The sequence below is a fragment of the Gnatocerus cornutus genome, chromosome 1, assembly GCF_029298725.1.
Source record: "Gnatocerus cornutus isolate USDA-ARS CGAHR chromosome 1, icGnaCorn1.1, whole genome shotgun sequence".
NCBI classification, from domain to species: domain Eukaryota; kingdom Metazoa; phylum Arthropoda; class Insecta; order Coleoptera; family Tenebrionidae; genus Gnatocerus; species Gnatocerus cornutus.
This window is the reverse complement of record NC_142233.1, coordinates 19,613,347-19,640,985: the sequence shown is the minus strand read 5'-3', so window position 1 is coordinate 19,640,985 and position 27,639 is coordinate 19,613,347. Positions and strand designations below refer to the sequence as shown.

The window sequence follows — 27,639 nt, the reverse complement described above, 5'->3', positions numbered from 1 at the left end:
TGTATCCATAATCTCCCACTGAGTCATCATGTTGTTATGGTGATGATAGTGTTGTTGACTATCAAAGAACTATTGTGAATCATCATTTACACAAGTGCAAAATGGAAGATAACTTTCTGAAGAAAGAAAAAGAATTTAAGGAAGAAAACAAACTGCTGGAACTTCGAACGAAAGAATTGCTCCAAAAAGTTGACGACATTAAAAAAATGCAAGAGTTTCAACTTCTTGACTTTCGACCAGACGTAAAAATCGAGCCGAAAGACTTGCGTCTTCCAAAAAGTGTGGATGAAATGGGCACCAAAGGCATGATACATTTCTATAAATCGAAAGTTAAAACGCTTCAAGATGATTTGGGCAAAGCGCAAAATGAACTCAAAAACAAGGTTTGCCTCCTAGTTCTTTGTTGGTAGCTATTTTACCCATTGACTAAACGATTTTGACAGAGCGAGGAATTGAAGAAACTTCAGAAGAGTCACCACACCATCTCCGAAGAAAAAGAAAAGTGGTTTCTTCAGTACAACGTGGAGAGAAACTCCAATACAAAGTTGGAAAAACAAGTTATAAATCTACAATTAAATAATATGGAAATAACGTGACTTTTTTAGATTTCTGCCTGGACCTCCAAAGTACAAATCAAAGAAAATGAAAATGCCACCTTAAAAAAGGAAATTGAGCAACTTAAATCGGATTTAAAAAGTAGTTGCAATGAGCTGAACGCGTCAGAAAATCGTCTAAAACGCGCTTTACAAGATAACGAAAAACATGTTGCCGTCCTAAAAACTTTGCGCGAAGAGGAAAAAGTACGTGACCAATCGAATCACCACTTTGATTAACCTAATTTTTAGGTATTTAAAGTAACTCACAAAAATAGCATTCAAGATCTCACTGCGACAGTAAAACAGATCCAAAAACACAAAAATGAACTTCTCCAAGGATACAAGAAACAACTCCAATTAATCGATAATCTAAAACGACAAAAGGTACAAACTTCTGTTTCCATTTTTATTCCTCATAATTGATTTCTAGACCCACATCGAAAACTGCAAAGTCGTTGATCTTATGGAGAGCGAATTTTTTAAACTACTGGAATGGAAAATCGATTAATAGACTTTTCTACAAAACGTTTATTTTAAATGTTATATAAAAATATAACAAACATTTATAAAAAAAATCTCATCATCGAGAGAACGTAACACAACTATTCTAGAACTTTAAATTTATGAAATGCGGATAACCGCCAACGTGAAAAACAATGTCATATCTTACTTGTAAAAAACTACAAAACACATGACTAAAGTGAAATTTAATTCTATTCCACTTTCGATCAGTCATTAAAAAGGCCAATAAAAAAATTCCGAAGTAACATTAATTTTAACTTATAGATAATACAAAACAGTCTGAAGATCTGGATGAGCTGGTCTATGCAAGTTTTGAGAGACCATGAATGCCAGTTTATGCGCATACTGGCAAGGAGCTGGAACTCTGACAGTACCCGACCAATTGTAGTACATATGAGTCAGCTTATACGTTAGCATCTGCATCTTGTCAGGGGAAAGACCGACAGTATCTTCGATGACGTTGTAGCTCGTAGGAGATACTGTACCCTGACGTACGCATTGAGATACGATATAAAAATCATATCTGGAAATAAAAAGTTAGATATAAAAAAGAAATAATAAATAAAAACGTCATACCGTTCTGGTAATGTAATCACATCATCTACCACTGTCCCTGGTGGCGGATTATCCTTTGCTGTAAAAATCCTCGTGTTGATTCGCTTGGAAACAACAACAACGGCCAACTTTAGAACAGTGCCGCTATTATTGTAAATTTCTTGAGTAAGGCGTCGTTTGATGTTGTCAACCTCATGGTTAACTACATAAGGTAACTGTCCAGCGCCGACTCCATCGCGATAGAGTATGATTCGTTCTGGATATGCTCCATTTAAGTCTTTGAACTTTTTACATGCAGCAAGCATAAAAGTAGCGAAGTTGTTACTCAATTCTTCTTCCATTTGGTGCTCAGATACCATGCTAAAGTATCTAGTCATAAGTTTATCCATGGACGCAACCATAGCTGAGAAACTCTTCCTTTTATTGGCGGTGTCGCGGCATACATCATACCCCACCACCATCAAATTGTTCAATGGTACGGCCACAGACCAAGGAGCGCCTCCAATTTTACAATTCATCTGAATAGTCACTTTTGTAGCAATTGACATAACTCCTTTGGATGTCATATTTCTGGCGACAAACATTTGGGTTGGAATGCCTCTGTCAACGTAGCACTTCTTCTTAATCGCTGAATACTTATCCTGCGAATTGTTGGAAAGAATGCACAAGATGAGCGTTGGTTGGGCGGTAGTGATGATCCTCTCGATGTTGTCGATGTAAGTACCAGTCCGGTCATCAGGAATCTCAAAAAGCTTTGGGTTTCCGAGCGACCAGTGCATCCCACCAGCAGTCTTCTTAAGTATGCCAATGAAGTCGTTCGCATTGTGACTGTAATAAAAGCATAGTTTCAAAAATTGAAGTCTTACAGTTAATCCTTAAATTGGGTTTCCAAATTTATGACCAAAAAAAAGTACATAATAAAAACGATATAACATTTGGTATTCGCTAGTTTAATCTGTAAACCAAACAGAATGAATTATTTTAAATACCTTTTTTTTTCTACAACTAGCGTTTTTTAACTTAGCTCGTTTGCTATAATAATGTAGTAGGTACATACGCATCTGTATACAAAAAAAAAACTGTAAAAAAATGATGAAAAAAATGTAAAAAAAGAAAAAAGACATTATTTGAATAATGGCTAATCTCAAAACTAGGACATTTTGAAAAAAGCTAAGATGAAGATGCCATCATTAGAAGTTAGAGAAATTACAGAGTGATTCTTATTAACCCTTTAACTGTTGTAAACGTATACAGGGTGTCTCAGAGAAAAAGGGCTTATGGAGGCAATAATTCTGAACCAAAATTTCAAAACTATAATTTTTTAGCTCAAGAAATAACCGAGATAAGACAAAAAATTTGTTGGCAATCCTGAAGCTGAACAGAATTTGAAAATTGGTAACTATGGACACATACTATCATCCATTGGGCAGATGAATATTAGACTCTCGTTGTCTAGGAAATTGGGATGGCCTTTTACTCCACTTCTCGAATAAGCTTTCGGGATTGGTTATTAAGTTTTTATCAGTTCTTGAATACTATTAAACTCAGTCAATTTTTGTATTGAAATTTACCATCTGTATTGCTGTCGGCACCCTCCCTTGCTCTATGGGGCGCGAGTTCTGGGACACCCTGTATATACGTTTTGACATTTTTCTCATAAACTACAAAAGATGAAAATTTGAAATTTTGGGAACAAAAATAAGCGAATTAGACAAATCGAATGACAATATTCACATATTTGTGACACTTTCGGTTAGACCGGAAGTAGTAGTCAACTTGCTTATTTTAAGGGAAACACCCCATATATTATTGCATTTTTAGATTCTACATCCAAATTAAGGGTGACTTTATGTAAAATGTGCTATACTTAAATTGAACCATTTCAGAGATTGATTTTTGTAAAAAAAATGCACAACAGAAGTGATTTTTTTTGAGATAACTACGATATAATAAATTTCAAAATCGCCACGTTATTTGGAAAATAAGCACAATACCAACGTACAATAAAATTTTGCGTTAACTTAATGTATTGGACACTTATTTCCTACTAAAAATATGAAAAAAAGAAGTGTTTTTACTCGTTAGTTTCCAATTTAGAAACTATTAAATTTTATGTGTTTTTTTTTATAAATAAATTTGGTAGTGTAATAGAAATAAAAAATTCTCAAAAATGTTTTTGAAATATTTTTTTTGTAATGCAAATTTAATTAATTTTTTTTGAAAAATTGAGATATTTCAGGAATGATACAATTTAGGTATAGCACGACATATAGAAAGTCATCTTCAATTTGCATATAGAATTCAAAAATGCAATAAAATATAGGGAGTTCTATTTAAAATAAGCAAGTTGACTGCCACTTCCGGCATAATCGGAAGTGTCACGTAAATGTGAATCTATTTATCCGATTTCTCTTATCCGCTTACTTTTGTCCCTAAAATTTCAAATTCTTATCATTTGCATTTTCTGAGAAAAATGGCAAAACGTATATATTCGTTTACAACAGTTAAAGGGTTAATATTAACCTTAGACGGCTTTGCAAATTTTGACGTAGGGCGTAGTGCAATTCGCTACTAAAGTCTGAATTTTGTAACTTTGGTTTAACCCCGCCCAAATGGACAAATGACGATTTGTATTTGTCGAATCAAGGAATAATTAGCCTTTTATACAAAATAATCAAAAATTTGACAACTCTATTGTGACACTTGTCAAGAAGATTTGCAGTTTTACGGGAATTTACTTAATCGTGAAACCTTCGTCGATTTTGATCTTGTTGCGTCTTCTAATGTGCAGACATTTTTACCCCGGCTTCTGGCAAATATCTACGAACTATCAAAATGTTGCAGAGTAAATTAGACTAGTAAATTAAAAATCTGACTATAGTTGAACGTGTTACACATAAGCGTTGAATTGACGGGGGTTAGGGTGCATGTATTAATTAATTTTTTTTCGGCAATATTGAACATTAAATTACTACTTGCTACTTGTTATGCACCATTAATGCGAACTGAAATGATGTAAATCTAGTGAAGTCAAAGCACATTTTGGGCAAATAAAATGATATTGTTTTACCACGAAATGTTACCACATGATAACGCCTTTGGGCCCCAACCTCGCTGTCACTAATCTGTCATCTGTCAAGTCAGGTGTAAGTGTTAGATTTGCGGCTTGCGGTTGTTACAAAACGCTTGAACACATTTTGTGAGCTTGTTTCATTGTTCTGCGTGGTGGCAAATAACAAAACGACGTTCACCGGTGCAAAACACACAATTTCTTCTTACTTGAGCAAAATGGTATGGAGTAAGAACACACATGCTCAAAAAATGCCAACGCACCCTTTGATTAATATTAATAAGAATCACCCTGCATAATTGAAGTAAGAGAAACCCATAACAATTTCCAAAGTAATTCCAACAATTTATCTTCGTTTTTCCTTAAGTCTAGCGTTAGTGGCTTGTGATTATTTAAGAATTGTATATCACACTAGCAAAACATTCGACACAATTCGCAGATGTAAACTGTTAAACACTTACGCGAATTTAGCAGGGCAGACCACAGCCAACCGCTTCATTTCACAACTATAAAGCATAGGTCGGCTCCTCAATTCTCGAGTCCAGTCAGCCTGTGGTCCAGCCGAATATCTCGAGTCTCTACAACCTACGATAGATTCGGTGGGCAACACTCTCCCCTGGAATTGGACCAAACTGTTGCCAATGTTGAGATCCCATCTCCTAATTTCGTCCACGACTTCAGGTTTAGAATGAATTTTGCGTGAAAAATCCATGAGTTTTTGAATACGTGGTTCAACACCAATTCTCGTATGAGTAGCCAACGTTTTCATAAGATTAAAATTTTCTCGTTGTCTGTCTGTTAAGCCTGTCATCTGGCAAAGCTCAGGAATCAAGTGCACCGTTTCTGGCATACCCGCACGAATTTCACGTTGCTTGCTGCGGGAGATCAACATGGGTTGATCGTTGACCCTTATTCTAACATTGTATTTCTGAAAGGAAAAAAAATTATGAAAAATATTAACACATGTAGTTAAACTTTACCCGCTCAAAATACTCTTTATAGGTAATTTCAGATCCGTCTTTCATTTTAAAAGTATGCATTGGAGTTAAATTGAAGTCAAGGTCGTCAACCTTATAAGTCTTATTATTGTAGTATGTCAAAACAACGCATCCAATCACTTTTGCCTGAAAGTCTTTACGTGCGTTTGGTCCTTGACACTCCATCATCAAGTCAAACACGTTATCTGTTCTCATGAACTTAAACTGTAAGTCAACATTAAGGAGAATATCGTTTTCATGTTGACGCATTGATGTAAAATAACCTGGCCACAATTGAATCTTGTGCTCTGATATGGTAATCTGAAATAAAATGTATTATTCCTGGCGTTAAACCCCATAAAAGTTAACTGACTTTACTATCAGGCATGAAGTAGTTGCGACCCACTTGCTGCAATCCCATTAAAGCCAAACATTTTCTGATTATTATATTAAAGAGTTGCACATAGTGTGCATCACCCCAAGCCAAATCGCCCACCAACCGTATAGTGATGTGCACGTTGGTATCATCATCTAAAAGTCGAATATAATGAGAAAACGAAAAAAAAAGAAAGTTAAACGTTAAATTACCGTCTTTGGCAACCACTTCAGCTGCATCGTTGTTTATTCTTTGTGGGGAATACAGCACTGTTCCATCAAAGAGATATCCAGTGGTAAAAACGTCTCTTGTGGCATCACGCAGCAGGCGTTTTCGCTTGCCTGTATGGTCGATGTCAGGGGCCATGTCCACACGATATTGGTACAAACACCATTTACCCTTGTGGATCAAAGGCAGAAAATTGGACAATAAAGTTATGGGAGCTCCACTGCTACCTATGAAACCGAAGAAGCAAATGAATAACTAAAAACGTTGATCCAATAAACAAACGCACCTTTCTTGGAATCTTGAACTGCTGAGGGTCGCGTGTACAAAATTTCGCGCTTATTAACCACTCGGCCGCGGACATTATTACCACCACCTCGTGATTGAGCAGCTCCGTCGTTATCTGTGCCCGCACCTTGCCCTGCAACTAAAAAAAATGTGTCAGAAAATATTCAATAATTAATCTAATTCGGTCATCAGGTATAATTAATTTAGATAAAAGATGTCTTCTCAATTTAGATAAAGCCATTATAGAAAATAATTTTACACATAAAATTCTTAAAAACTTTAAAATGTATTATCAAGTTAAAAAATTGCATCTAAATTAAGAAGTCAGTAGTAAATTCACATTATTTTTTTATTAGATATTAGATAAGAAGACAGCTTCTCACGTTCCCCTATTTTAGAAAAAATAATTTGAATAAATGGGGGAAAAGTGCAATGAGCTCAACACCACTGATAAACGAGATAAAAAAATTTAGTATGATTTACTGCAAACCTTCCAACAAAACCCCATAAACGTAATCACCCTGGGTTGAAATACGTTGAACGAGCTAATAGGATAAGAATATTCATTAGGGTTTGTTATAGACCAGACTAAAACCAACCACTTGAAGGTGATAGATTACGTTAATGAGACTTTGAGGAAAGGTTGCTTATAGTTTATTAACCATTTATCTGCCTACGACCATTTAGAAAGTAGCCACTTATTTTCGTTTAAAAAGCAGGCGTTTAGTGTACGTTTTTTGTTTACATACCAATACCATACCATACCAAATCACCAGTCAATAGTTATTTGAGATACAAGTTAAAAAAGTTAGCCTTTATTGCATGATTGGCTGGTTTAAACGTGTATTACACTTAAACGTGTATTTGACAACATTTTATCTACGATTGTTTTCCGTTTCTAATTTATAAAAACAAATAATAGGAAAGAATGCGTCATCAAATCTCCATAAAGTTAAATATTCCAGACAGATCATTATTTTGAAACCTTCATATACCTAATTTTTATACCTACTCTTTCAGTAGCAAAGCTTTTCGACAGTTAAAGCGCAAAACTGCTTTGTTGCGTTTTCATGTTAGTAGTGGTCATATGAAAATACATACAGTGGTGTTTTTAGATGATTGAAATACACTATCAAATAAAACCGTAATTAGTGTAGACAAGTAGAATCAATTGACAAAAAATGCTGTCTTTTCGTTTTCGAGATAAAACTAATGAAATATTTGGTAAAAATTTCCAGTTCACACTGGATTAAAGATTATGTATTATCTTGACTGCTTAGCAACAATCCAAGGTATGTTGCGAAGAGGTGGATTGGATCTTTGTTGCATAACACCATTCAATTAATCATTTAAATAATCTGTAAGACTTTGTTTTTTAGTCGATCATGAAAATAGTTTGTGTAGTTTCTCACGAGTTAGAGTAAGTTTTCGTATTGCGTCTGGACCAAACACTTGAGAGGGTGTAAAGGTGGGTGACCCACTCCACTGTTTTTGTAGAAGTAGTAAATGCCGTAGTAAATGCCCATCCTGACAAAGAATTAGGGTTTGTTTTAACTCCTTTTAAACTTTTGGAGTTTTGCAATCTAAACGTAAAGTACGAAAATTTACCCCAACCACCTGTACTCTAAATGCTGTTTTATAAACGGAGGTTTATCAAAAAAGGACATACCAGGTTTTGCACACTAACCATCGAATCTACTCTCCAATTCAGCGATCACCGTTTTCAGAAAAAAGTCTTTACTTATACCCGCTCGAGGCCACAGATGATGTATTCTTTGATTAATTTTCGAAAACTTACCCCTTCGGGGAATAGCCCCCTCGGCTTCGCCTTGGCGACTACCACGTCCCACAATTTGTTCCTGAGGCTGTTGTGGTGGTGCGCCCATTTGTGGTCGAGGCCAAGCTGGTTGAGGGGGTCTGGCCCATGCTCCACCCGGTGGAGGACCACGTGGAGCACCCTGTCCACGATCTTGCGGTGGTTGTTGAGGTAGTCGCTGTTGTAGTCCTGGACGTTGTTGTTGTTGGGGAGGTCCACCAGCCTGACCTCGGGACCGTCCATATCCCCTACCTCTTCCGCGGGGCTCCATTCCTATAAAACAACAAGTTGCAATACCGCCAGTTTAGTAAGGTTAGAAACATGTGGATGTGAATTACAAGCGACCTTGTGAAGTATTTGTTGATTTACAGGATAGAATTAATTAAATTATAATGCTGAATTTTAATAGAATGGAAAGTGTTTACCTGATGGTAAGGAAATTATGGACTTCCTGGTTTTGCCGTGTTTGCTTTCAACTTGGTAGAAATAATAATGGCGGACAGCGTCTGCAAGGCACTCTTTGTATACGTGCGAATAACGCATGCGCAGTGGGCGTTTAAACCACGCGGGAAATTCAAAAAATCGTGAATATTCTGGTAGAAAATCACTCCACTAAATTTGAAAGTCGTTACATCGGATATGAATTGTTGATAAACATTGAGCAATCAAAAGAAACCAGGAAAACCAACATCTTATCTTTAATGATATGTTTATCAGCACTGTGGCTTAAAAGGTTGTTACTGAACAGAAATACATCCGAGTGTTAATTCAGATAATAAATCACAACTTTCCAATAGCACAACGAGACAATTTCAGAACTGTAATTACACAGCCATAAGAAACACTAATAATCTGCTGTTTACTTACACACCCTAGTTATCATCATCACCCATAGTTTATCCGATAAGATAACAATTTTTATCATAAGACTGCTCCCAATATATTTTGTTAGTAATGCACCTGTACCCACCCAACAAAATTTTATAATTCCAGTGATGTGTGCGACGATTTATGAATTTTAAATAATGAACAACAACGAGGAATTTGTTGAGGGAAGACAAAATGAGCGAACATTGAATCTCGATGAAGTTGTTGCTACACAGCCAGAATTGGGGCCAAGTGTTCCAGATGGGGGATTCGGTTGGGTTGTTTTCATAGCCACGCTGTTCTTTCAGGTAAGCAATGACAAAACGAAGGTTAAATATTTGGGGACGATAAGGAAAAATACCAAGTGGGGCAAATTAGCAGAATGCGGTATCTATTCATACGATTTATGGAATTTTTCATTTTTAGGCTCTGGTCCCTTGTTTGATTGTTAATCTAGGCCTTTTTTTGGCTTACATGAAGTTAGAGAATGAGAATTCAGACAAAGATATGTCCCTATGGAGTGAAAGCATCATTTATGTTCCCCTCTTTTTCTGCTTTTCTAGAACGTTTTTTGGTAAGAAAAATGAACCGTAAGTTGTTGTTGGAACGATGGTTTTCATTAAATTGATTGCGTTGTTGGGTGAACCCCAATAAAAAAATTACCCAGCTGGTCAGTCTAATACAAATCGAAACAAATAAATTTCTCAAACTACTGATAGCGCAGCAATTTGTAAGAAAAAATTCTTAAAATGTGGCATTTTTCTTTATTAATGTGCTCATCAACAGTTTATTATATTTATTCTTAATTTTTGGAACTGCATTATTTTCTTAGACGCGAATTTATTTATTACAACTATAATTAATCATAGAACTGACGGATAATAAAAAAAATCTATATTACCGAGATTTTGGAATTTCTTTTCGGCATCGAAAAAAAAGTGCATTTCAACATGCAACGTTCCTCCATCATTTTACACAACAGGTCCCTCGCGAAACTCGTTAATTAATTAAAAAAAAACATTAAAAGTGAGTCATCCTTTCATATTTCACCGGTAAAATGGACAAGGCAGTGGTAGCCAAGGTGTAAACAGTGAGTTCGTGTTAAAAAATTCAGTTCATTAGAACTCGTACTTTCAATCAAGTATGAAATTCGCGGGATTGTAATATACATTAACTCTTATTTTTTCTAGATGTAAAGGTGTATTGAAACTGAGAACTGCTCTTAACCACTCTATTAAACTCTAATTAACTCTGCTCTCTTGCAATAACCTCCACTAACTCTAATAAATTTTCTTGGCTTAACTTCTTAAAACTAAACATCATAGAGAGTCGCCTTCCACACATGGCTTCAATCATTCACACCTTCACCCTCATTCTCCTCTGCCCTAAAACAAGTATTTAACTAGACAAAGATTAGAGAACTGAAACGTTATAATTAATTATTTTGAAATCTCTTCCATATACAGCCGGGAACAAAAAATCTTAGACGTCAACGTCATCTAATTGTCACATGGTGTCAAACCCCACTTAGAATTTGTAACCTTACTTTTTTGCATTGTCAATTTTGACAGTTTTATTTTTTTTATGGAGTGCGGGCACTACCGCCTGTAAAGTATGCAACCTCCCACTCTGGAGGATCAACAAACCGTGTCGGTCCATTTAAATACCATCGAAAGCGTTGTTTAGATGCAGTATTTAATTATTTTTGACTGTGTTTTTACTATGGTTGGGCTGAAATCTTTTAATTTGTATTATCTATACTGCCATTGAGTAGTAATTGTTTATTTTAGGACACTTTTGGCGTAATTAGTGACCCAAAAACGCCAACGAATGACGACTTTCCAAATTTGATATTTTAAAAATCGCAAAAAAAGTTACAGGCGTTTGTCGCTTGACGATTAAAATAAAAATAAAATTAAAATATGTGCATATTAGACAAAAAATAATACAGTGTTCCTTAGTTTTAGAAGAAAAAATTTAAAAATGATAGATTGTCCACGAGTTTTTGAATAAAGTGAACTTTTCCTTGGTGTTGGACATCTTCGATTTTTAGGAAATGTTGCTCAGAATACATTCCTTGCAAAATTTCAACTTAAAATTCTAATTTCGATTTTTTTAAAATACTAAAATCTTTAAATTCGATCGTTAATTATTAATAATGAAATATTATTATTTTGTTCATTCCTGCTAAATAAATGATTTTGTTTATTTTTTAGTTCGCATAAAATTATACTTAATGGGAACTCAAAATTTAAAGTTGAAAGTGGTTCAAAATTGTGTAAGAGAGCATTGACAACATTGTATGTACTAAAGAATTTATGGCTCATTGTGGTTGGCCAATTCTTATTATACAATGTATTACTGCTTAAATAAAATAAAAATTGGAAATTTTTCGTTTAAAAACTCCTCATTTGGTATAAATGAATTTAAAATTCGATTCTAAGCAACTTCTCTTAGAATAATACCTAACTTTTAGAGATACTCCTAACGTGAAGTAAATTAGAAGAAAATTTCCTTTATTCAAAAAATCTTAATAGTTTGAATTTGCCATATCTGCTGTATTTAGTATCGTCATGGATTTTGAAAAGTTGCATATAAATATCCCTAAAAAAGAAATTTACTATTTTATCAAAATTTAACAAAATACGCCAAAAATTAACAGAGATAGCAGCTTGTATTCTGGCTGAAATTAAACATTTATTGTTTACTGATCAAAATGATCATTAAGGCAATACATTTTAAGTCGTAACAACCCAATTACAATACAAAAAATAATTAAATACTGTGTCTAAACAACTCTTTCAATGGTATTTAAATGGACCGGCAGGGTTTGTTGATCCTCCAGAGTGGGAGGTTGCATACTTTACAGGCGGTAGTGCCCGCACTCCATTTCAAAAAGGTTAGAATTTTCAGAGTTTCCAATATTTTGAGGACCTGACTGTAAATCATACCACTCTGTACTAAAGAGATTATTGTAATTTTATCGACTTTACATACTTCAGTCATGACAATTCTGAATTGACAACTTGTCAATACTTTGATGTTTTAAACGTCAGTAATGACAATGATAGTAATGCACAGACTAAACTTAAATTTTTGAAGTGTCAGAAAAATGACGTCAAAGATTTTGTGTCTGCGGCTGTATTCTAGAAAATCAAAAAGTTAATTAGCGCTCGTTGACATGGCAACACCTTTTGTCACGGTTACTATTTGAAACTTACAATTTGTATGACACTTTGCTTAACTTTGAAACTCTTTGAAACCAATATTTTTCACAGTAAATGTCATCAATGACAACTACATGCATAGCTATCCATGTTTATAGTTCAATTTGCGTTCATTCATTGTCGGTCGTGGAACTGAATCTTTCGTGTTTGGAGAAAAAGTAGTACAAGGTGTTTAAGCATCAAGGGTGACTATGAAATGTCAAAGAAATTTGCCGCTCATTACAAATGTGGGTTTCTATTTTTCAACTGACATTTGCCGTTAACCTCAATCATAAAGCAAATTTTGGCAAAAAAACTGTTCTAGTTATGGTTAGAAACCTAAAAATCAAAGACTTGGACACAAAATCGTAACTGAAACGTCGTTGACGTGAGTGTCATTTTAAGTGTAGTTAAACATAGTTATATTCACTATGAAAACAAAGCGGCAAAATAGTGCATGGCAGGAATTCCAGAGCAACCCTTGATGCTGGAAACAATTATAAACATCTTGTATTTGTTATTTGGCCGAAAAGTGGCTTGCTGTCTCGCAATTTTGCATGCGCTCTGCAATTTAATTGCTCGACACCCTATAACAAAATCTACTAGTATTGCCATTTCATTTTACGGCATTTCACTAAATTAGTGTTCTTGAAGATCGACAGTAAACATTAAACACGTCTCCAAAAATTTTGAAGAATGGCATTGAGAAACACTAAACGTGTTCCATTGATTGGGGCACTTCCTGTTAATTCTTGCAACGTTAAAATGAGCCACGAATGAACAGATGCGATTTATTTAGCAGTGTGTGCCGCTTTTGGGAGAAGGTCACAATTTGGCCGTCATGTGACCCAAGCCTGCATTCGGCGGAACAACACAAAGACTAAAACAAGAATGACGAGTTCCGTGAATGCATAGTATTCAGAAAGTTTGGCAAAATACGTCTTTATAAAGCTTATAGGACGCCAAATATTATGTAATACTTTAATAAAACTTAATGGAAATAGATTTCTTGCAACGATTCTGCGAAATTTCAACTAACAATTCATATTTTTATTTTTTTTAACGTTTAATAAGTGAGTCAGAATTTAACCAGATCTTATTAATTATACAGTATGTCCCCGGATTGAGTTCACAAGAGGAAAAACAAATTATTTTCCATTTTACAAAAAAATTACAAAGGATTTTTTGCTTATTTCAAAACAGATAAATCTGCAATTAAAATTTCAAAATTATTAGTTTGTACTCTTAAAATTAATTTTTTCATTATTTTTTTTTATTAAATTTCGTAATCGTATTTAAATAATAGCAGGCTGTGGATTCACAATTTCAAATATGTAGTGCGTTAAAGATTATAGAAAAATTTACCCAATAATGTGTAAGTATTAAAAAATTGGAAAAAAAATGCAATTGCATCCTTAACAATAATTGAGAAAATTCGAAACAGTCTTAAAGAATTACGAGTTAGAATTGAACTATGTGCTAAAACAGGTAATGGGTCAATCAAATAGTGGAAATTGGTTTGAGTTAAGGAACAAATTTCATTCCTTTGACATTTTTTGCAAAATTAAAAATAAAAAAGTTCTTCGTTATTTTTTGTTTTTTTTTTCGATTTTAAGAACACAGCTTCATAATATTAAAGTTTTAATTGAAGATTTATTTATTTTAATTTAAGCAAAAAATATTATTCCTTTGTAATTTTTTTGTAAAATGAAAAATAACGTTTTTTTTCCTCTTGTGAACTCAATCCGGGGTCATACTGTATACCATATTCAAACGTTGCAAAAGGTTACAGAAAATAAAGAATGTGCAGATTATGCATATGATGTGGGGGTTTTAATTATAATCATCATCATAATCATGTCAAAAGGCGAAAGTTACCAGTAGATATTTTCTTATTAATTTTGCTGTCACAGTGTGAACTGTTATATTATTAAATAGACGCTAGATAAAATTCAAGAAATCTTTCACAAAAAAAAAACACTGACGGCACCTTGAAATAACAACCAAGCCATTGTTTAGTCTGCAGCTGTGGTTCAGAATCAAATAATTTTGATAACATTGTTGCACTGTGTTATAAAACGTTTCCGCTGACATGTATAATCTAATCACGGTTGTAGAACAGTGGGTACAAAATAATGTGATTGGAACCGATTTGATTTTATTGGATTTCTGGTAGATTTCCCACTTTTTGATTATCTCAAGAATATGCAAGTAACAAATAAGTCCCCAACTTCTGAAATCGACAATCTTTAAGACCTTGAGACTAATCTTACAATAAAGAGTGGAAACAAAATTTTGTGGAAACAAAAAAAAATAAAAATTACGGTTTTGAGGTCGTTGGTCTGAGCCAACTTCAAAAAACTCCTACCATAATTCTTTAAATTCTAAAAATTGGAATTTATGTAAAAATGAATCAACAATAAATCATGGTTTGCTTAAACTTTCCAGAACATGGCACCTTGTACTTTCTCCTACCAAAGTTTTGAACATTTCTGTTCATAAGAGAAATGAAATAACTGAAATTTGATCACTTATAATTCCTTAAAGAAAAACAATAGGAATAGAAGTAATCTGTGATTAATAATAAACTCTTTACAAGTCTGATGTAGTCCATGCACATGTTTCCATGTTTTCTAAACATCTAAATACAAAGTGTTTATAAATGTTTTTAGCATCAAGGGTGGCTCTGGAATTCCTGTCATGCACTATTTTGCCGCTTTGTTTTCATAATGGATAGAACTATCTCGAAAATTATTGATAATGTGATTTACGTCAACCTCGTTTCAGGTAAGGTTGTGTGTCCTATATTATGATTTTCATGTTTTAAACCACAACTAGAACAGTTTTTTTTTCAAAACTTACTTTGCTCTATGATTGAGGTTAACTACAAATGTCAGTTGAAAAATCAAAACCCACATTTGTATTGAGCGGCAAATTCCTTTGACATTTCATAGCCACCCTTGACTGGTCAAAGTGACAAAAGCACTACGGTAAAACCAGATGGTTTACAACTATGGGATGTTTTCTAATTACACTGTTTTACACAATGGGATAATTTTACTACTGCTAAATCCTTAAAGCTTTTTGGGTTAGTATATACAGACATGCCTGGTTTATGTCTACTGACAATATGTGTTTAAGAATCCCTAATAAACTTTACCTGATTCTATGGGCTTTGACAGCCTGGCTTTTTTCCACATCTTTGCCTGTTTTTATTGCGGGCGTTTTTGGTCACTGCACTAACCTGAAAAACATATTCGCGATGCAAATGTTCCGATACGACCTCTGGTGGCGCATTTTAACACTGTTGAGAAGTATAATTGATGTGAACGTGCATAAGAAATAATGCATTTGTCGCCCAAAAAATCATCTTTCTCAGGTGTATTAACATTTTCAAAGCAGTTGTTTAATTCCTTCTAATGTATTTTAATAGATTCATGTGTTGGTAACGCATAATTTACTGTTATTACGTGAAATAGCTCGCATTACAAACCAAACCAGCAAATCAACTAAACAATAATAACAGTGCTTGCAGAAGGTTTTTATTGATAAATCTACTTTTACACAAGTGAACCAAGGAATAGCGAACGGATACATGGTGGGTAATTCGTTCTTTGAGGTATAGTAAGTGATTGACAAAGTGCAAACGTAACCTCAAAGGAATGTTACAAGAAAACCAGTTAAAACCTATTAAATACCTCAAGAATGATTAACAAACTCTTTAAGACAACTATTTGGGCGTCGGGGAACCAATGCATCCTAAATTAACAAGAGGAGTTAACAAAGTTTTATAATACAATGATTGTAGTTTGCAATTTTGTCTCAAAACGCTTCAAATCTGGTACACATCGGTTTGTAGGTTCAGATATAACAACAATTACACCCAACGATGTAAATTAACACTGAATATTGTAGATAAATTCATGTTTTTTCTAATAAACGATCACAAAAATACACTTTTCAATAACAGATTATGCTTCTCACCCACCATCTTTGCAACGATCGCAGCGCCACCATCGGTCATTTGTTTCGCGTATTTAAAGTGAGAATTTAAAGCAATTTATAAGTTTGTAGAAAAATGTAAATTTTTCCCGAAAAGGTGGGATTTGTGTAATTGCAAAAATTGAAGAATTAATGGATGCACTGGGATCTTCGAATTTTGTCAAAGATTTTTGTGAATGTAACAAAAAATAGTGAACATAATTATAAATAATTAAATTATATATAATAATTATATTCTGTTGCTTTAGTGATTGATCTATCTTTTAAAACCTTTAAATTACGAAAATTTTTTCAGTCTTTTCACCACCCCAAAAGTCATAATTTTGACAACAAGACGTTATATTACTGTCTGGTTGTTCTCAAAATACGTATGTGTGAATTTTGAAAAGTTTACGCATGTGGAATGCTAAAAATTATTTCGCTTTCAGCCAAGTTTTCGTATTTAATTAGTCAAAAAGTCATTAAATATTCACTTTACAAAAATTGTATATAGCATTTAACATAATGCACGTTGAACAGATTCATATGCAAAAAACAGAAAGCAATTTACTCAAATAGTTTTCGAGTAATCGTGTTTGGAAAAATACATTGAATTTGCCTTATATTCAAATTTGTTCGAGATCCCCTTAAAAAATAAAGATAAAGACAAATATTTATCACCTAAAACTATTCTAAAACAATTTAAAATCCTAATTCATCAGATATAAAGTTCAAAATTTTGAAATGATTATCCTCAAAGCTACGTTCAGTTTGAATGAAAGAGAAAAATCGTGTTTCAGGCAAATTTAAGATTTTGTGTGTTTATGGAAAAGCTTCAGTTGTAAACTATAACTTCGGCTACAAAATTGATTTATGGTACCCGCATTTCTACCTACCAGACCTCTCGGGTACAGAGAAAAGAGATGTTACTGCTAAACAAGGATAACATGCTTCGAATATGAAATTTTCCAAACACGATTTCTCAAAAACTATTAACTTTAAAAAAAAATCTGTTTAGTCGACATTATGTAAAATTAGTCTACGCATGTGGAATGCTAAAAATTATTTTGCTTTCAGCCAAGTTTACGTATTTAATTAATCAAAAAGTCATTAAAGAATCATTTTACAAAAATTATATATAGCATTCAACATAGTGCACGTTGAACAGATTCATATGCAAAAAACAGAAAGCAATTTACTCAAATAGTTTTCGAGTAATCGTGTTTGGAAAAATACATTTAATTTGCCCTATACTGAAATTTGATTGATATCCCCTTAATGGAAAAAAAGTTTTATGATATTTTGTAAGCCTAAGTAAGTACAAGTAAATTCAAATGTGTGAAGTCAGAAATAAATTAGGCCTTCCAGTGTCGCCGAGTATAAAAACCAAACAAAAAAAATTAACGGACAAAAATAACAATATAATGCATAAACACCTGCAGCCTCAAATTCGTCCGAATTGATTTTTATATCCTTTGTTGTTTTCGGAACCACGTGTCGGTTGCCAATAAAACAAAACCACGAAAACTGGTCATAACCTGCGGTTTCATAGTAAAAGAAGTTTTACTCTATGTTCATTATGTTGAGTTATGAGAGCACAACCGACGAGAATTTTATCATGAAATGAAGGCATTCAGGTGCCTTTACAATTACGTAGTCAATTAATTATAAGAAGTACCATAATATAGCAAGAGCCAATCTCCAAATTAGAGAAAAATACTCCTCAATCCTACAATAGATTCTTTAGAAATAAACAAGACCCCGCAACGTGTTCCGAAAATCAGCACAAAAAAAAAGTCGGTGGCGAAATATTGCAGGTGCAGCTGCAAAAAATGCAGTTTTCACAATTCCAATCCGGTGTGGTTGACACAGAAGATGTAAATCAAGTAAAATAATGTCTTTCGTAAACCAAACGAACTGATTACTTATTTCAACAGTCGAATAAATTCGCAAATACATAAAAATACGTTTTACTTACAGATTCGTTTGCAAGAAGTCTCGTCACTAACACAACTACTCCACGACTGATGGCTGTGGTCGGAACTTGTCTAACATGCGCTGGACTCTTGTTCGTGTGGATGGGGATGACCGCGAACAAAGACTATTGGCTGTTCGCTCCAGCAGGACTGTTTATAGGTCAGAAATTTTAAGCACGTGTTTGCTACATGAGCGCACAAAAATTTTGAATTTTAAACTATGAAACTTATCAATTGCGGTCACATTTTAATAACAACAACTAATTCAATACAATTCAATTCAAATACGTACAAAAGTTAGTTAAGTTTAGAATAAAAAGTTTCTGTATGCTTTTCAACAATATGATGGGATAAAAATGTTAAATTTTCAATTCCAATGAGTTTTAGGTTTACCCCAAAAAGCTTAAGAGCAATGATAAGTTTTACAAACCCGTTTTAGGTTTGGGGTCCACAATCATAATAATCCAGTGCGACACTTTGATGGCTCAATACTTCCGTTTAAAGCTTCCAGTTCTAAACCAAATCTCTCAAACTGTTGCAACTCTTGGAATGATAGTAGCCCCCATCACTTTGGGTCACCACATTCTCAACACCAATTTATCCAACGTATTATTGTGGTACCAAGCAATAATTCTTCAGGGACTAGTCGCCAGTATTTTTTTCCGAAAACCACCGTATCTAAAATCAAAGAAACGGAAACCTTACGAATTTGTATTGGTAAACTTGACTTATACCAAAAGAAGTCTGTTTAACATTTTTACAGGCGAATCCTGATGACGACGAAGAAGACATTCTATCAAAAAACGCAAGAGAACTCCAAATCAAACGCCAAACTAGTACTGAAACGCACATCAGCAAAATTCCAATACAAGATCCTCAAGAGGGAACTAGCACCAACAAACCGGATGAGGTTCTTGTGGATGTTCATTCAGATCATTTTGGAAAATTAAGTGAGGATAAGAGTTCCGACGAAGAAGATGGTATTAAATACGTAAAAGTCAACAAGTGGGAGACGTTTGATGACGATCAACACGCTGAAAAAACAGTCCAACAAGCTTGGGAACGCTTTGAAGAAGACGGAGAATCGTCACCTCGAATCGTAAATAATCTCTCTTTGGCGGAGGAAACTAATACTCATGTGATGACTCGACCGGCCTCGCTTTTTGCTGACTTACCAGTTAACAACAACAACTCTTATGCTTACGACGACGAAATTGCTGTTGAAGCGACAAATACGAATGTTTTTGCGTCGAACAACCAAGACAAAGGTTGCTTTCGAAAACACATGGAGGTGTTTAAAGAACTAACTTTTTACAAGACGTTGCTGATGATGGTTGCCAACATATTTTCTTCCTTTGTGTTTTTCGCTTTGTATCCCAGTTACTTGTTTATACAGGCAGATTCTGTGAATTTTAGACACATGTCGGAACTGGTTGGAACGTTATCCATAATGAACCTCATATTTCTATGCGTTGCGTTTTGTTTGAAATTTGATAAGAAGAAACCGATTTTGTATTGTGTCTTCTATTGGATCGGATCGATTGGATATTTTAGTTAGTATTTGGTGTCATCCGTTCACTTTAATTTGATTTCTACTTTTGTAGTGATTGCTGATTTTACCAATGAATCTTTTCTGTTAGTCGGGGGCGTACAAATTATTCTTAGCATTACAGCGTTAGAGTACACATCCAAACCCCTCTTCAAAATACCAGCGAAAGGCGGGACCAGCACTGTAAATTCGGTGCTTTGTATCCTTAGTGGGCTATTTTTGTTAATATTTTTAGTATTAGGTAAGATTTAAATGAAATAGGAGAATACACGAATTTTTTTATATTTTTTTTCAGACGTCACATTTAAAACTTGCTTCAGGATGGTGGCAATTATTCACTTCTTCTTAGGAACTTTATGGCTCGTTAATTATGCTTATAAAAGAAAAATAAGACAGTAATTTTGATAGCAATATTTATATTTCTATTTCTATTTCATTAAACATTTTGTCAATTATACCAAATTTATTTTTTACTAGAATTTTATGCGTAATTACGTTTATGGTATTTTTTATATTTTTTTACGTTTTCATCTAAATCTGTTTATAAGCTTATTGAATTGTTATGTTCGGATATTTGATCATATTAGATTTTTCGGTGATTAATTAAAAGAATAAAGAAAATTGAAAGTTTTTATTTCCCACATTTGTATAGAATTCAAAGCATATTTATGTTGAAATTTTCTCTTATAATAATTTTGCTATTAACCTCCAATGCCAAACGGTAATCTTTGTCTTGACATTCCTGATCCTGATACTGCTGGCTGTTTTGTTTGTTTGCCACCTCCCAAACCTCCCAGTCCAAGCGAATCAGCAACTTTCTTACCTCCACCTGGCACAACATTTGTCGGCAATTTGCCCAATTGACTATCCAAAACCTTGAACAACTTGCAAGAGCTACTTTGGAGTCTTTGTGCCAAACCAAGCCACAATGCCATCTCACAATATCTAAAACCTTGAGAAATTTTCGGCTTGGGACTAATTTGGACAAAATTATTGTCGGTTATGGAAAAAGGTTTAACCTCTTGGTTCCCCAAATTTAGTTTTCCAAAACGTGCAAAATCTGTAATCATCTGAGTAAAGACATCACGAACTTTGTTGTCCTCTTCGTCTTCTGATCCAGAATCGGTCAATTTTCCTTCAAAATCTTGCAAGTCAAAAACATAGGACAGTTCATCACCATGAGCCACCGTATCGTCGGACGAGTTACCTAAAAGTCCGGAGTTTTAATACAATAGGAGAAAACAAACGAGTATTACTATGTGTGGCGTTTCCAATAATGGGTAAACCTTTCAAAAACCAAGAACCTTTCTTTTTCTTCCCAGCATGTTCAAACCTGTAAAGAAAAGATGGTGCGTTTTGTTTAGACCAAGCATCACATGTTAGAAGAGCTGGGACGTTAAATAACGCATCTCCTGTAGCTTCGGATATTTTTCCCAGACCTTCATGAATGTTACTCTTTGAATATTTGAGATAATTCTTAAATTGGTTGGGATTTAAGAAGCTTAATACGTTTCCAGCGCTTGTGTTTTTGTTGTTCTTGAAACCAAGACCATCTTGAAGATTTTTGACAAAAACCGTGTCCAAGAATTCAGGCACGCTTTGCAGTTTCTTAACGATCTCATCTTTAAATTGTGTTTGGCAAGCTCTTTTGGTTTCGTCTTTTGTAATCCCTGTTAGCAACGGTATTTTTGAACGAGCGCAGTCAGGATCGTTGACAGGTTCCTGTTCTGCAACTGGAGGTAACGATCGACCATCTCTTCGTCCTTCGTAAACTGGCGAAGCACCCAAGTTTCCAGCTAAGCCAGAGATAAATCCGCCGTTTCTGAGACGATCAGACTCAATAGACGAATCCACCTGAATGTAAACTTTTTGTTAGAAATTCTTCCTAATTTGGGCTCTCCCACCTTAATGATTGACGAAGGCGACAAATTCTGTAAACATCTAACCATGGTCAGTTCAGATCCAGTTGGACAACCATTAGCTTCCGCCACCTCAACTGCGGTACTTTTTGGAGACTCATCGGCAGCAAAACGTGAAAGAGAACTCCCAGACATTGCAACAACTCCACTAGTTAAACCTTTCGCGACATTTGATAACGCAACCATAATGGCACTACTAGCGCCAGTTCCGTGTCCCATTACGACAATTCGATGCGGATTTCCTCCAAAGAACCCAATATAGTTACGGGTCCATTGGACCGCAAGAACCATGTCCCATAAAGCAGCGTTTCCAGGTAGTGTCTTTGAGCCAGTGCTCAGAAAACCAAGAGAACCGAGACGATATTGAATTGTCACCACTATGACCTGCTTTCCAACGAGGTGGCGGACCTTAATAAGAAGAAATAAAGATGAAGAAATATTTAATTAAGATGTGTCTTACTCCATATTGTGATGCTGAACCATAACGGAAACCACCTCCGTGTATCCAGACAATAACAGGGAGACCTAAGAGACTCATGATTTAGAAAACAGTTTTAGATATCGCGATTGGTTACCTTCCATTCCTGTAGGAAGAGTTGGTGTAAAAACGTTGAGGAAGAGGCAGTCTTCTTTTCCGATGACAGTGTTTTGGCCAGGGACGGGTTGAACACAAGGTGGAGGAAATCGAGTTGCGTTTTCAAAACCGTTCAAAAGGTACTGACGAGGTCTCTGGTTAGAAATATTGTTTCATTTTTAAGTCTATATAAACGTGTGTATTATGTAACGAATCGAGGAAAATAAAGAATGTTATTATTATATAGAAGAACCCCGTTATAACGAGGTACCAAAACCACACTGCAATGTTTCGTTATATTGGGTACGCAATAAAAAGTGTGTAATTACATTTTATAATTTTTAATAAACTATAATAAAAATAGCATAAACAATTGTGACGAGAATCTGTACCACAAAATTATTGTTGATTACTATTACCGACTGTATAAAGTTGAAATAGTCCGGAATTTCCTTAAAGGCCCCACAAACCTCGTTCTTGCACGACGCTTTTGAACGACGGTTTTGACTGATGGAACGATCGGTCGGAAAAACCGAGGTCTGTGGGTAAAAACCGTCGTGTTGAACCGACTTTTAGAAGAATGTTAATAAATCATGCTTTCAGAAGAATGTTGAGATGCTCTGTTGTGCTCTATTTTGTGACGAACTTTTTTCACAATAACTTAAAAAAGTTGCGACTCTTTTAAAAAACCGGCTTCGTAGCATAAAGTAAAGTAAAAATTGCTACAGCACTTTTTTAAAATGGTACGACTTATAGCTTCTTCTGAAAATTAATTTTAGAATTTAAACGTTTTATTTTTTATAAAAAAAATTAACAACTTTTTTCAAAAACCGGCTTCGTAGCCTAAACAAAAGTGTCTTCATGTCTTCCATTCAACCGCAATTTGGATTTTCGTTTTGCATTATCAAGCGGTCTACTGCGCTTTACTGTGCGGAACCTTTAATCAAGATTCTGCTTTCAGTTTTTCTCCATCACCCTCCAGTTTTTTGTGTTAAGTCGATATTTATCACATTTAGTTTAGAAACATTTTTAAAAAGTTAAAAATAAATTTAATTAAGAAGTTCAAACGCAATACCAATCACTTTTTTAAAGACAACAGCTTGCAAATTGCTTTAAAAATAAAACCATAATTATTTTGTATTATTTTGCCGTTTGTAATTATTTTCATGTCCTTAATATTTTTTTCATATCAATTTGTTTCCCTTTTATCCAGTTATTTTTATATACAGGTGTCCCAGAACTCGCGCCCCAGAGAAAAAGGGCTTATGGAGGCAACAATTCTGAACAAAATATTTCTATAATTTTTTAACTCAAAAAATAACCGAGATAAGACAAAAAACTGTAGCCAATCCTGAAGCTGAACAGAATTTGAAAATTGGTAACTATGGACACATACTATCATCCATTGGTCAGACTCTTGTTGCTTAGGAAATTGGAATGACTTTTTACTCCACTTCTCGAATAAGCTTTTATTAACTATTTATCAGTTCTTGAATACTATGAAACTTGGTCAATTTTTGATTTGAAATTTACCATCTGTATTGCTGTCGGCACCCTCCCTTGCTCTATGGGGCGCGAGTTCTGGGACACCTGTATAGTCGGACACAACATATTAAACAAAAAAATATGTGGTACCCTTTTTTATCTTCTTTTCTAACAGGAACTTTAAAATAAGGTTTATAAGCATTTTCTAAACAAAGAGTTATTGTTTTCTGTTGTGAGTAAAACACATTTGGATCATTCTGACACTCTCTAAGCACTATGCACAACACATTAAAAAAAAAGAATAATGCTGATAATGCTGATTTTGCTTCCAACACTATCATGCATAAAAATGTATCAAACATCGCTTTAAAGTTTATTCCGAACAATTGACACACTGTTAGCATTACCATATGCAATTTGATTAATAAAGATGGCATATTTAAGAGAAGCGGACATGTGCAAAAAATATTAGTGAATATATATTCACTTTTCCAAAAATAAAAAAAATATATTAAAAATTTGGATAATGAGAATAGTTAATTTGAGAGTTTTTCGATATGTACAAACAATTTATAAAAAAAACTTTCTTATCAAAAATACAATTTATTCCCAAACACCAAATTTCGTCAAAAAATGCTGACGCGCGTTTCAATTGCAATGCTACATCATCAGAGCGATATTTTTGATAATTTTTGTCAACACCAAGATTTGATCCAATAAATTTCTTTGAAATTTCCTTGTTCAAATTTTTTGCCAACTAGTTATCTAATGTACAAAAAGCTAAACATATGTAATCAAAAACCTGCAAAGTACTTTAACATATTAAATATAGTGCTTGTATTTTGGATTGTTTTATCCAAAAGTGGTAAAAAATTAAGATCAAGGATCAACTGGTAATAAATGATAACTTCACTTTAAGGTTTCGTATGGCTCAAATTCTCATTTTTGTCTTACCAGAAAACGTTCCTTTCCAACAGGAGGTTCGCCAAATCTAATCCCTTTAAAAACATAATGCGGGAAATCCCTTACGCCCAAAACCCTTGCAGTTTTCCCAGAAAATCTCGTAAATACAACCGGATCATCTTCAGGTGGAGCTACTGCAGGTTGTCCTCCAACAATTCTTTTAACTCTACCACCACGTTCGTCACCCCTAATTCCCACCACCAATAAAATTAGAAACAATAAATTCATCTTTGCAACTAAGTAACTCTCACTAAAAAATGATAATTAGTGAAGACAGGAAGACGTTATCGCTATCAAAAGCCCACGAATCCTAAATGGTCATAACATGTATTTATTTAGTTTTACACTATACAGAGTTTTTTTGTGTGAGAGTGTTATCTGAGTAAGTTTCAAGGACATCAGCCAGATGCTCGTTGTCCCTTGGTTTTTTGAACGTTTTCTTTCTTTGTGTGTTTTTGTTTCTTTTTGGTGCGATGGGTTTTTTGGGACCGTGATCTTGCATTGATCTAATTCCTTGTTTCTCCAAGTATTCATCAATTTTCGCGTCGTCCATTGCATCCACAGCAACAGAGCGCCACAATTTTTGAAATTCTTCATCTATAGGTAAAGTAGCTGTCCTATCATTGTAAAATAAAACTTTCTTTTTATCTATTGGCCTGATGATAAAAATGATTTCATTCTGATTTTGTAAAATCTGAAAATAGTTGATGGTGAAAAGAAGACACATAATTTTACTACAAACCTTCAGTGCTTTCTCAGCATGAGGAAGAGACTCCAAAACGTCATCTAATAATACACCTCCTAAGCCCTTTAAATCTTGTTGTTTGAGCAACTTTAGCAAGCTTTTCCTGTCTTTTAACTTGTAAGGAGCTTTGAATAAAAACTTTCCATCAGGAGATACTTCAATCTTAGGATTATCTACTAATGATTCTGTTTGTAGCCACTTAAAATAAAAAATTATAGATCTGTTATGCTTTTGTTAAGGTTCTACCTGTTTCACTTTATTTCCTACATCTAATTGGTTGGTTTCATCTAAAATTTCTTCTAATGCAAGTGGATATGTTTCTCCTTCCTGATGTCTCTTTCTCATATGTTTAACAATTTTAGCAAGAACACCAAAACGGTATTGGGAACTTCCTGTTGCTGTTTTATATCTGCAATATTTGCAATACTAAATGATACCAAAATCACAAATGAAATAACCTTACGTGTTGATATCAAGTTTAGGTGTACTACTACTCGAAGATTTAAACCTCTTGCTACTATTACTATCATCTCGAGTTGGTTCTGGTCTAGATTCAGTCTTTTTCCGTTCAACACTGCAAAAATGGGCGAGTTTATATGAGTGACTTCAAGAGGGTAGCATATTTTAACTCACGTCGGTGTTGTAAGTGCACGTTTTTTGAACAATTCTCTTTCTTTTAATAGGGCAGGATCCATTTTAGTTTCCGTGTGTAAATAATAAGAATAAAGTTTGTATGTTTTGAAATATCAACTGATCGCGATAAACATTTCAACCACAACCTGCGAACTGTCACTGTCAAAAGTGCAAATGTCAGTATTGTCATATGTTGCGCATGCGTGTTTGATGTCGTACCAGTGGCGTCGATAACATAGCATCTTGTGGGGCAATAAAAAGTCAATTTTGATAACGAGTGATCAAAAAGTTTTCAGATTAGGGTAGGCTATGGGATGTTTTTTTCTGTGTCTGTATTAGGTTTAACCCATTACCGCCAGTGTTCTATATGTAGGACAGCCAGTTTACTTTAAAATTGTTTTTTCTGTATGATTTAATTTTTACCATAAACTTCTGTCTTTTGACTTTACATTAACATTTTTTTCAAGCAAATGGTTGTTTCAGATTTGAGCAAAAAAAATTGAAAATCTTTGATAATATTAAAGCCATTAAATTATGTAGGGAATCTGGTTTAAAATTTTTGCGTACGAGAATGTTAAATCAAGATCCAATTGAAAATTTATTTTCGATAGTTAGACAGTATACGGCGGGAAATGTTAATCCTTCTTGTTTTTAATTTATTTCGACTCTAATAACAAGAATTTTACAAAATTTGGTATCAAACAAAAATTGTGGGCCAAATTGTGAAACTGATAGTGACAGTAGGCAAATTTTAGAAAACTTTTAGATTTTCTAAATTGTAATAAAAACTTTTTGAACAATCAACCCTAAATTTATCGTTAAACATTCACTTTAATTTGATTAAAAAAGAGTAAGTTTTTAAAGATAAATTCGATTTACAAGCAGTGGGTACCTAATCTCAAAATTAAAAAAACTGTCTTGTGCAGTTTGTAAAAAATATATCATAACATCTGAAACAGGTTTGCAACATATTTTTATTCTTAATAAAGAAAGTATCAAAGACAATTTGAAACTTACTTATATTACGAAGGAATTATGCGATTATATTGCTCAAATCTACGATGCCAGCTAGATTTGTTTGAATAAGTTTGGAGAAGAAGCGCATTTTAAACAAAAATTAAGAACAATTTTGGAAAGCAAAATTGATTTCAGTTGGTTTGACTGTGCAATTCATTTTCAGGACATCAAATCAAAATTGTTGGACCTGAGTGTGAAACTAATAGTCTAAAGTTGTTGCAAGATCTTAAAAGAAAATTTGAAAGTAAAACCGCCAAGAAAAAGTCGAGTAGAAAACTGACTATATTCCAGAATTGCTA

General features: G+C 34.1%; 5 protein-coding genes across 11 annotated transcripts; 2 read left to right on the top strand and 3 right to left on the bottom strand.

The window, feature by feature from the left end:
- Positions 1 to 13: 13 nt before the first annotated feature.
- LOC148180832 (testis-expressed protein 9-like) lies at positions 14 to 1,115 on the top strand. Its single transcript, XM_088042480.1, has 5 exons — positions 14 to 383; positions 444 to 557; positions 606 to 800; positions 846 to 980; positions 1,027 to 1,115. Exons 1-5 carry the CDS (start codon positions 102 to 104, stop codon positions 1,102 to 1,104), a joined length of 804 nt encoding a protein of 267 aa, XP_087898606.1. The 5' UTR covers positions 14 to 101; the 3' UTR covers positions 1,105 to 1,115.
- Positions 1,105 to 18,548, bottom strand: aub (piwi like RNA-mediated gene silencing protein aubergine). Of its 4 annotated transcripts, XM_088042386.1 has the most exons (9): positions 8,851 to 9,003; positions 8,408 to 8,698; positions 6,611 to 6,748; positions 6,309 to 6,551; positions 6,094 to 6,251; positions 5,724 to 6,041; positions 5,205 to 5,671; positions 1,695 to 2,501; positions 1,105 to 1,641 (listed from the first exon to the last, which is right to left on the bottom strand). In XM_088042386.1, the coding sequence occupies exons 1-9, from the start codon at positions 8,966 to 8,968 to the stop codon at positions 1,377 to 1,379; spliced, it is 2,805 nt and encodes a 934-aa protein (XP_087898512.1). In that variant the 5' UTR covers positions 8,969 to 9,003; the 3' UTR covers positions 1,105 to 1,376. The 4 variants fall into 4 exon arrangements, with proteins under 4 accessions (XP_087898512.1, XP_087898526.1, XP_087898519.1 ...); XM_088042400.1 differs by lacking the exon at positions 8,851 to 9,003 and adding an exon at positions 18,458 to 18,548 and having other exon boundaries at positions 6,094 to 6,551; XM_088042393.1 differs by lacking the exon at positions 8,851 to 9,003 and adding an exon at positions 15,659 to 15,748 and having other exon boundaries at positions 6,094 to 6,551.
- Positions 8,020 to 20,522, top strand: LOC148180830 (uncharacterized). Of its 4 annotated transcripts, none has more exons than XM_088042452.1 (8): positions 8,020 to 8,077; positions 9,419 to 9,600; positions 9,719 to 9,866; positions 18,460 to 18,615; positions 18,895 to 19,172; positions 19,219 to 20,008; positions 20,060 to 20,245; positions 20,300 to 20,522. In XM_088042452.1, exons 2-8 carry the CDS (start codon positions 9,451 to 9,453, stop codon positions 20,401 to 20,403), a joined length of 1,812 nt encoding a protein of 603 aa, XP_087898578.1. In that variant the 5' UTR covers positions 8,020 to 8,077; positions 9,419 to 9,450; the 3' UTR covers positions 20,404 to 20,522. The 4 variants fall into 4 exon arrangements, with proteins under 4 accessions (XP_087898578.1, XP_087898567.1, XP_087898584.1 ...); XM_088042441.1 differs by lacking the exon at positions 8,020 to 8,077 and adding an exon at positions 8,746 to 8,856; XM_088042458.1 differs by lacking the exon at positions 8,020 to 8,077 and having other exon boundaries at positions 9,214 to 9,600; positions 18,895 to 19,166.
- A 99-nt stretch (positions 20,523 to 20,621) lies between these two features.
- On the bottom strand, positions 20,622 to 25,248 carry LOC148180829 (carboxylesterase 4A). The gene is made up of 6 exons (XM_088042421.1): positions 24,937 to 25,248; positions 22,499 to 22,652; positions 22,384 to 22,448; positions 21,909 to 22,331; positions 21,261 to 21,858; positions 20,622 to 21,211 (listed from the first exon to the last, which is right to left on the bottom strand). Exons 1-6 carry the CDS (start codon positions 25,171 to 25,173, stop codon positions 20,706 to 20,708), a joined length of 1,983 nt encoding a protein of 660 aa, XP_087898547.1. The 5' UTR covers positions 25,174 to 25,248; the 3' UTR covers positions 20,622 to 20,705.
- Positions 25,249 to 25,253: 5 nt separating this feature from the next.
- TfIIEbeta (transcription factor IIEbeta) lies at positions 25,254 to 26,507 on the bottom strand. Its single transcript, XM_088042468.1, has 5 exons — positions 26,324 to 26,507; positions 26,154 to 26,264; positions 25,937 to 26,099; positions 25,688 to 25,888; positions 25,254 to 25,639 (listed from the first exon to the last, which is right to left on the bottom strand). The coding sequence occupies exons 1-5, from the start codon at positions 26,383 to 26,385 to the stop codon at positions 25,292 to 25,294; spliced, it is 885 nt and encodes a 294-aa protein (XP_087898594.1). The 5' UTR covers positions 26,386 to 26,507; the 3' UTR covers positions 25,254 to 25,291.
- Between the last annotated feature and the right edge of the window lie 1,132 nt (positions 26,508 to 27,639).

What these genes read in the sequence shown, in the direction of transcription:
- LOC148180829 (XM_088042421.1), bottom strand. Translation starts at nt 25,173, where the DNA reads ATGAATTTATTGTTTCTAATTTTATTGGTGGTGGGAATTAGGGGTGAC. An exon ending in GTTCAGCATCACAATATGGA is followed by an intron (nt 22,332 to 22,383) that starts GTAAGACACATC and finishes CTTCTTATTAAG; the next exon opens with GTCCGCCACCTCGTTGGAAA. An exon ending in CGCCTTCGTCAATCATTAAG is followed by an intron (nt 21,859 to 21,908) that starts GTGGGAGAGCCC and finishes GTTTACATTCAG; the next exon opens with GTGGATTCGTCTATTGAGTC.
- TfIIEbeta (XM_088042468.1), bottom strand. Translation starts at nt 26,385, where the DNA reads ATGGATCCTGCCCTATTAAAAGAAAGAGAATTGTTCAAAAAACGTGCA. An exon ending in TAGGAAATAAAGTGAAACAG is followed by an intron (nt 25,889 to 25,936) that starts GTAGAACCTTAA and finishes TTTTATTTTAAG; the next exon opens with TGGCTACAAACAGAATCATT. An exon ending in ATGCTGAGAAAGCACTGAAG is followed by an intron (nt 25,640 to 25,687) that starts GTTTGTAGTAAA and finishes AACTATTTTCAG; the next exon opens with ATTTTACAAAATCAGAATGA.
- LOC148180832 (XM_088042480.1), top strand. Translation starts at nt 102, where the DNA reads ATGGAAGATAACTTTCTGAAGAAAGAAAAAGAATTTAAGGAAGAAAAC. An exon ending in ATACAAAGTTGGAAAAACAA is followed by an intron (nt 558 to 605) that starts GTTATAAATCTA and finishes TGACTTTTTTAG; the next exon opens with ATTTCTGCCTGGACCTCCAA. An exon ending in ATAATCTAAAACGACAAAAG is followed by an intron (nt 981 to 1,026) that starts GTACAAACTTCT and finishes ATTGATTTCTAG; the next exon opens with ACCCACATCGAAAACTGCAA.
- LOC148180830 (XM_088042452.1), top strand. Translation starts at nt 9,451, where the DNA reads ATGAACAACAACGAGGAATTTGTTGAGGGAAGACAAAATGAGCGAACA. An exon ending in CTTTTCTAGAACGTTTTTTG is followed by an intron (nt 9,867 to 18,459) that starts GTAAGAAAAATG and finishes TTTTACTTACAG; the next exon opens with ATTCGTTTGCAAGAAGTCTC. An exon ending in CGGATCGATTGGATATTTTA is followed by an intron (nt 20,009 to 20,059) that starts GTTAGTATTTGG and finishes CTACTTTTGTAG; the next exon opens with TGATTGCTGATTTTACCAAT.
- aub (XM_088042378.1), bottom strand. Translation starts at nt 8,968, where the DNA reads ATGCGTTATTCGCACGTATACAAAGAGTGCCTTGCAGACGCTGTCCGC. An exon ending in CATAATTTCCTTACCATCAG is followed by an intron (nt 8,699 to 8,850) that starts GTAAACACTTTC and finishes GTTGTTTTATAG; the next exon opens with GAATGGAGCCCCGCGGAAGA. An exon ending in ACTTCATGCCTGATAGTAAA is followed by an intron (nt 6,042 to 6,093) that starts GTCAGTTAACTT and finishes ATTTTATTTCAG; the next exon opens with ATTACCATATCAGAGCACAA.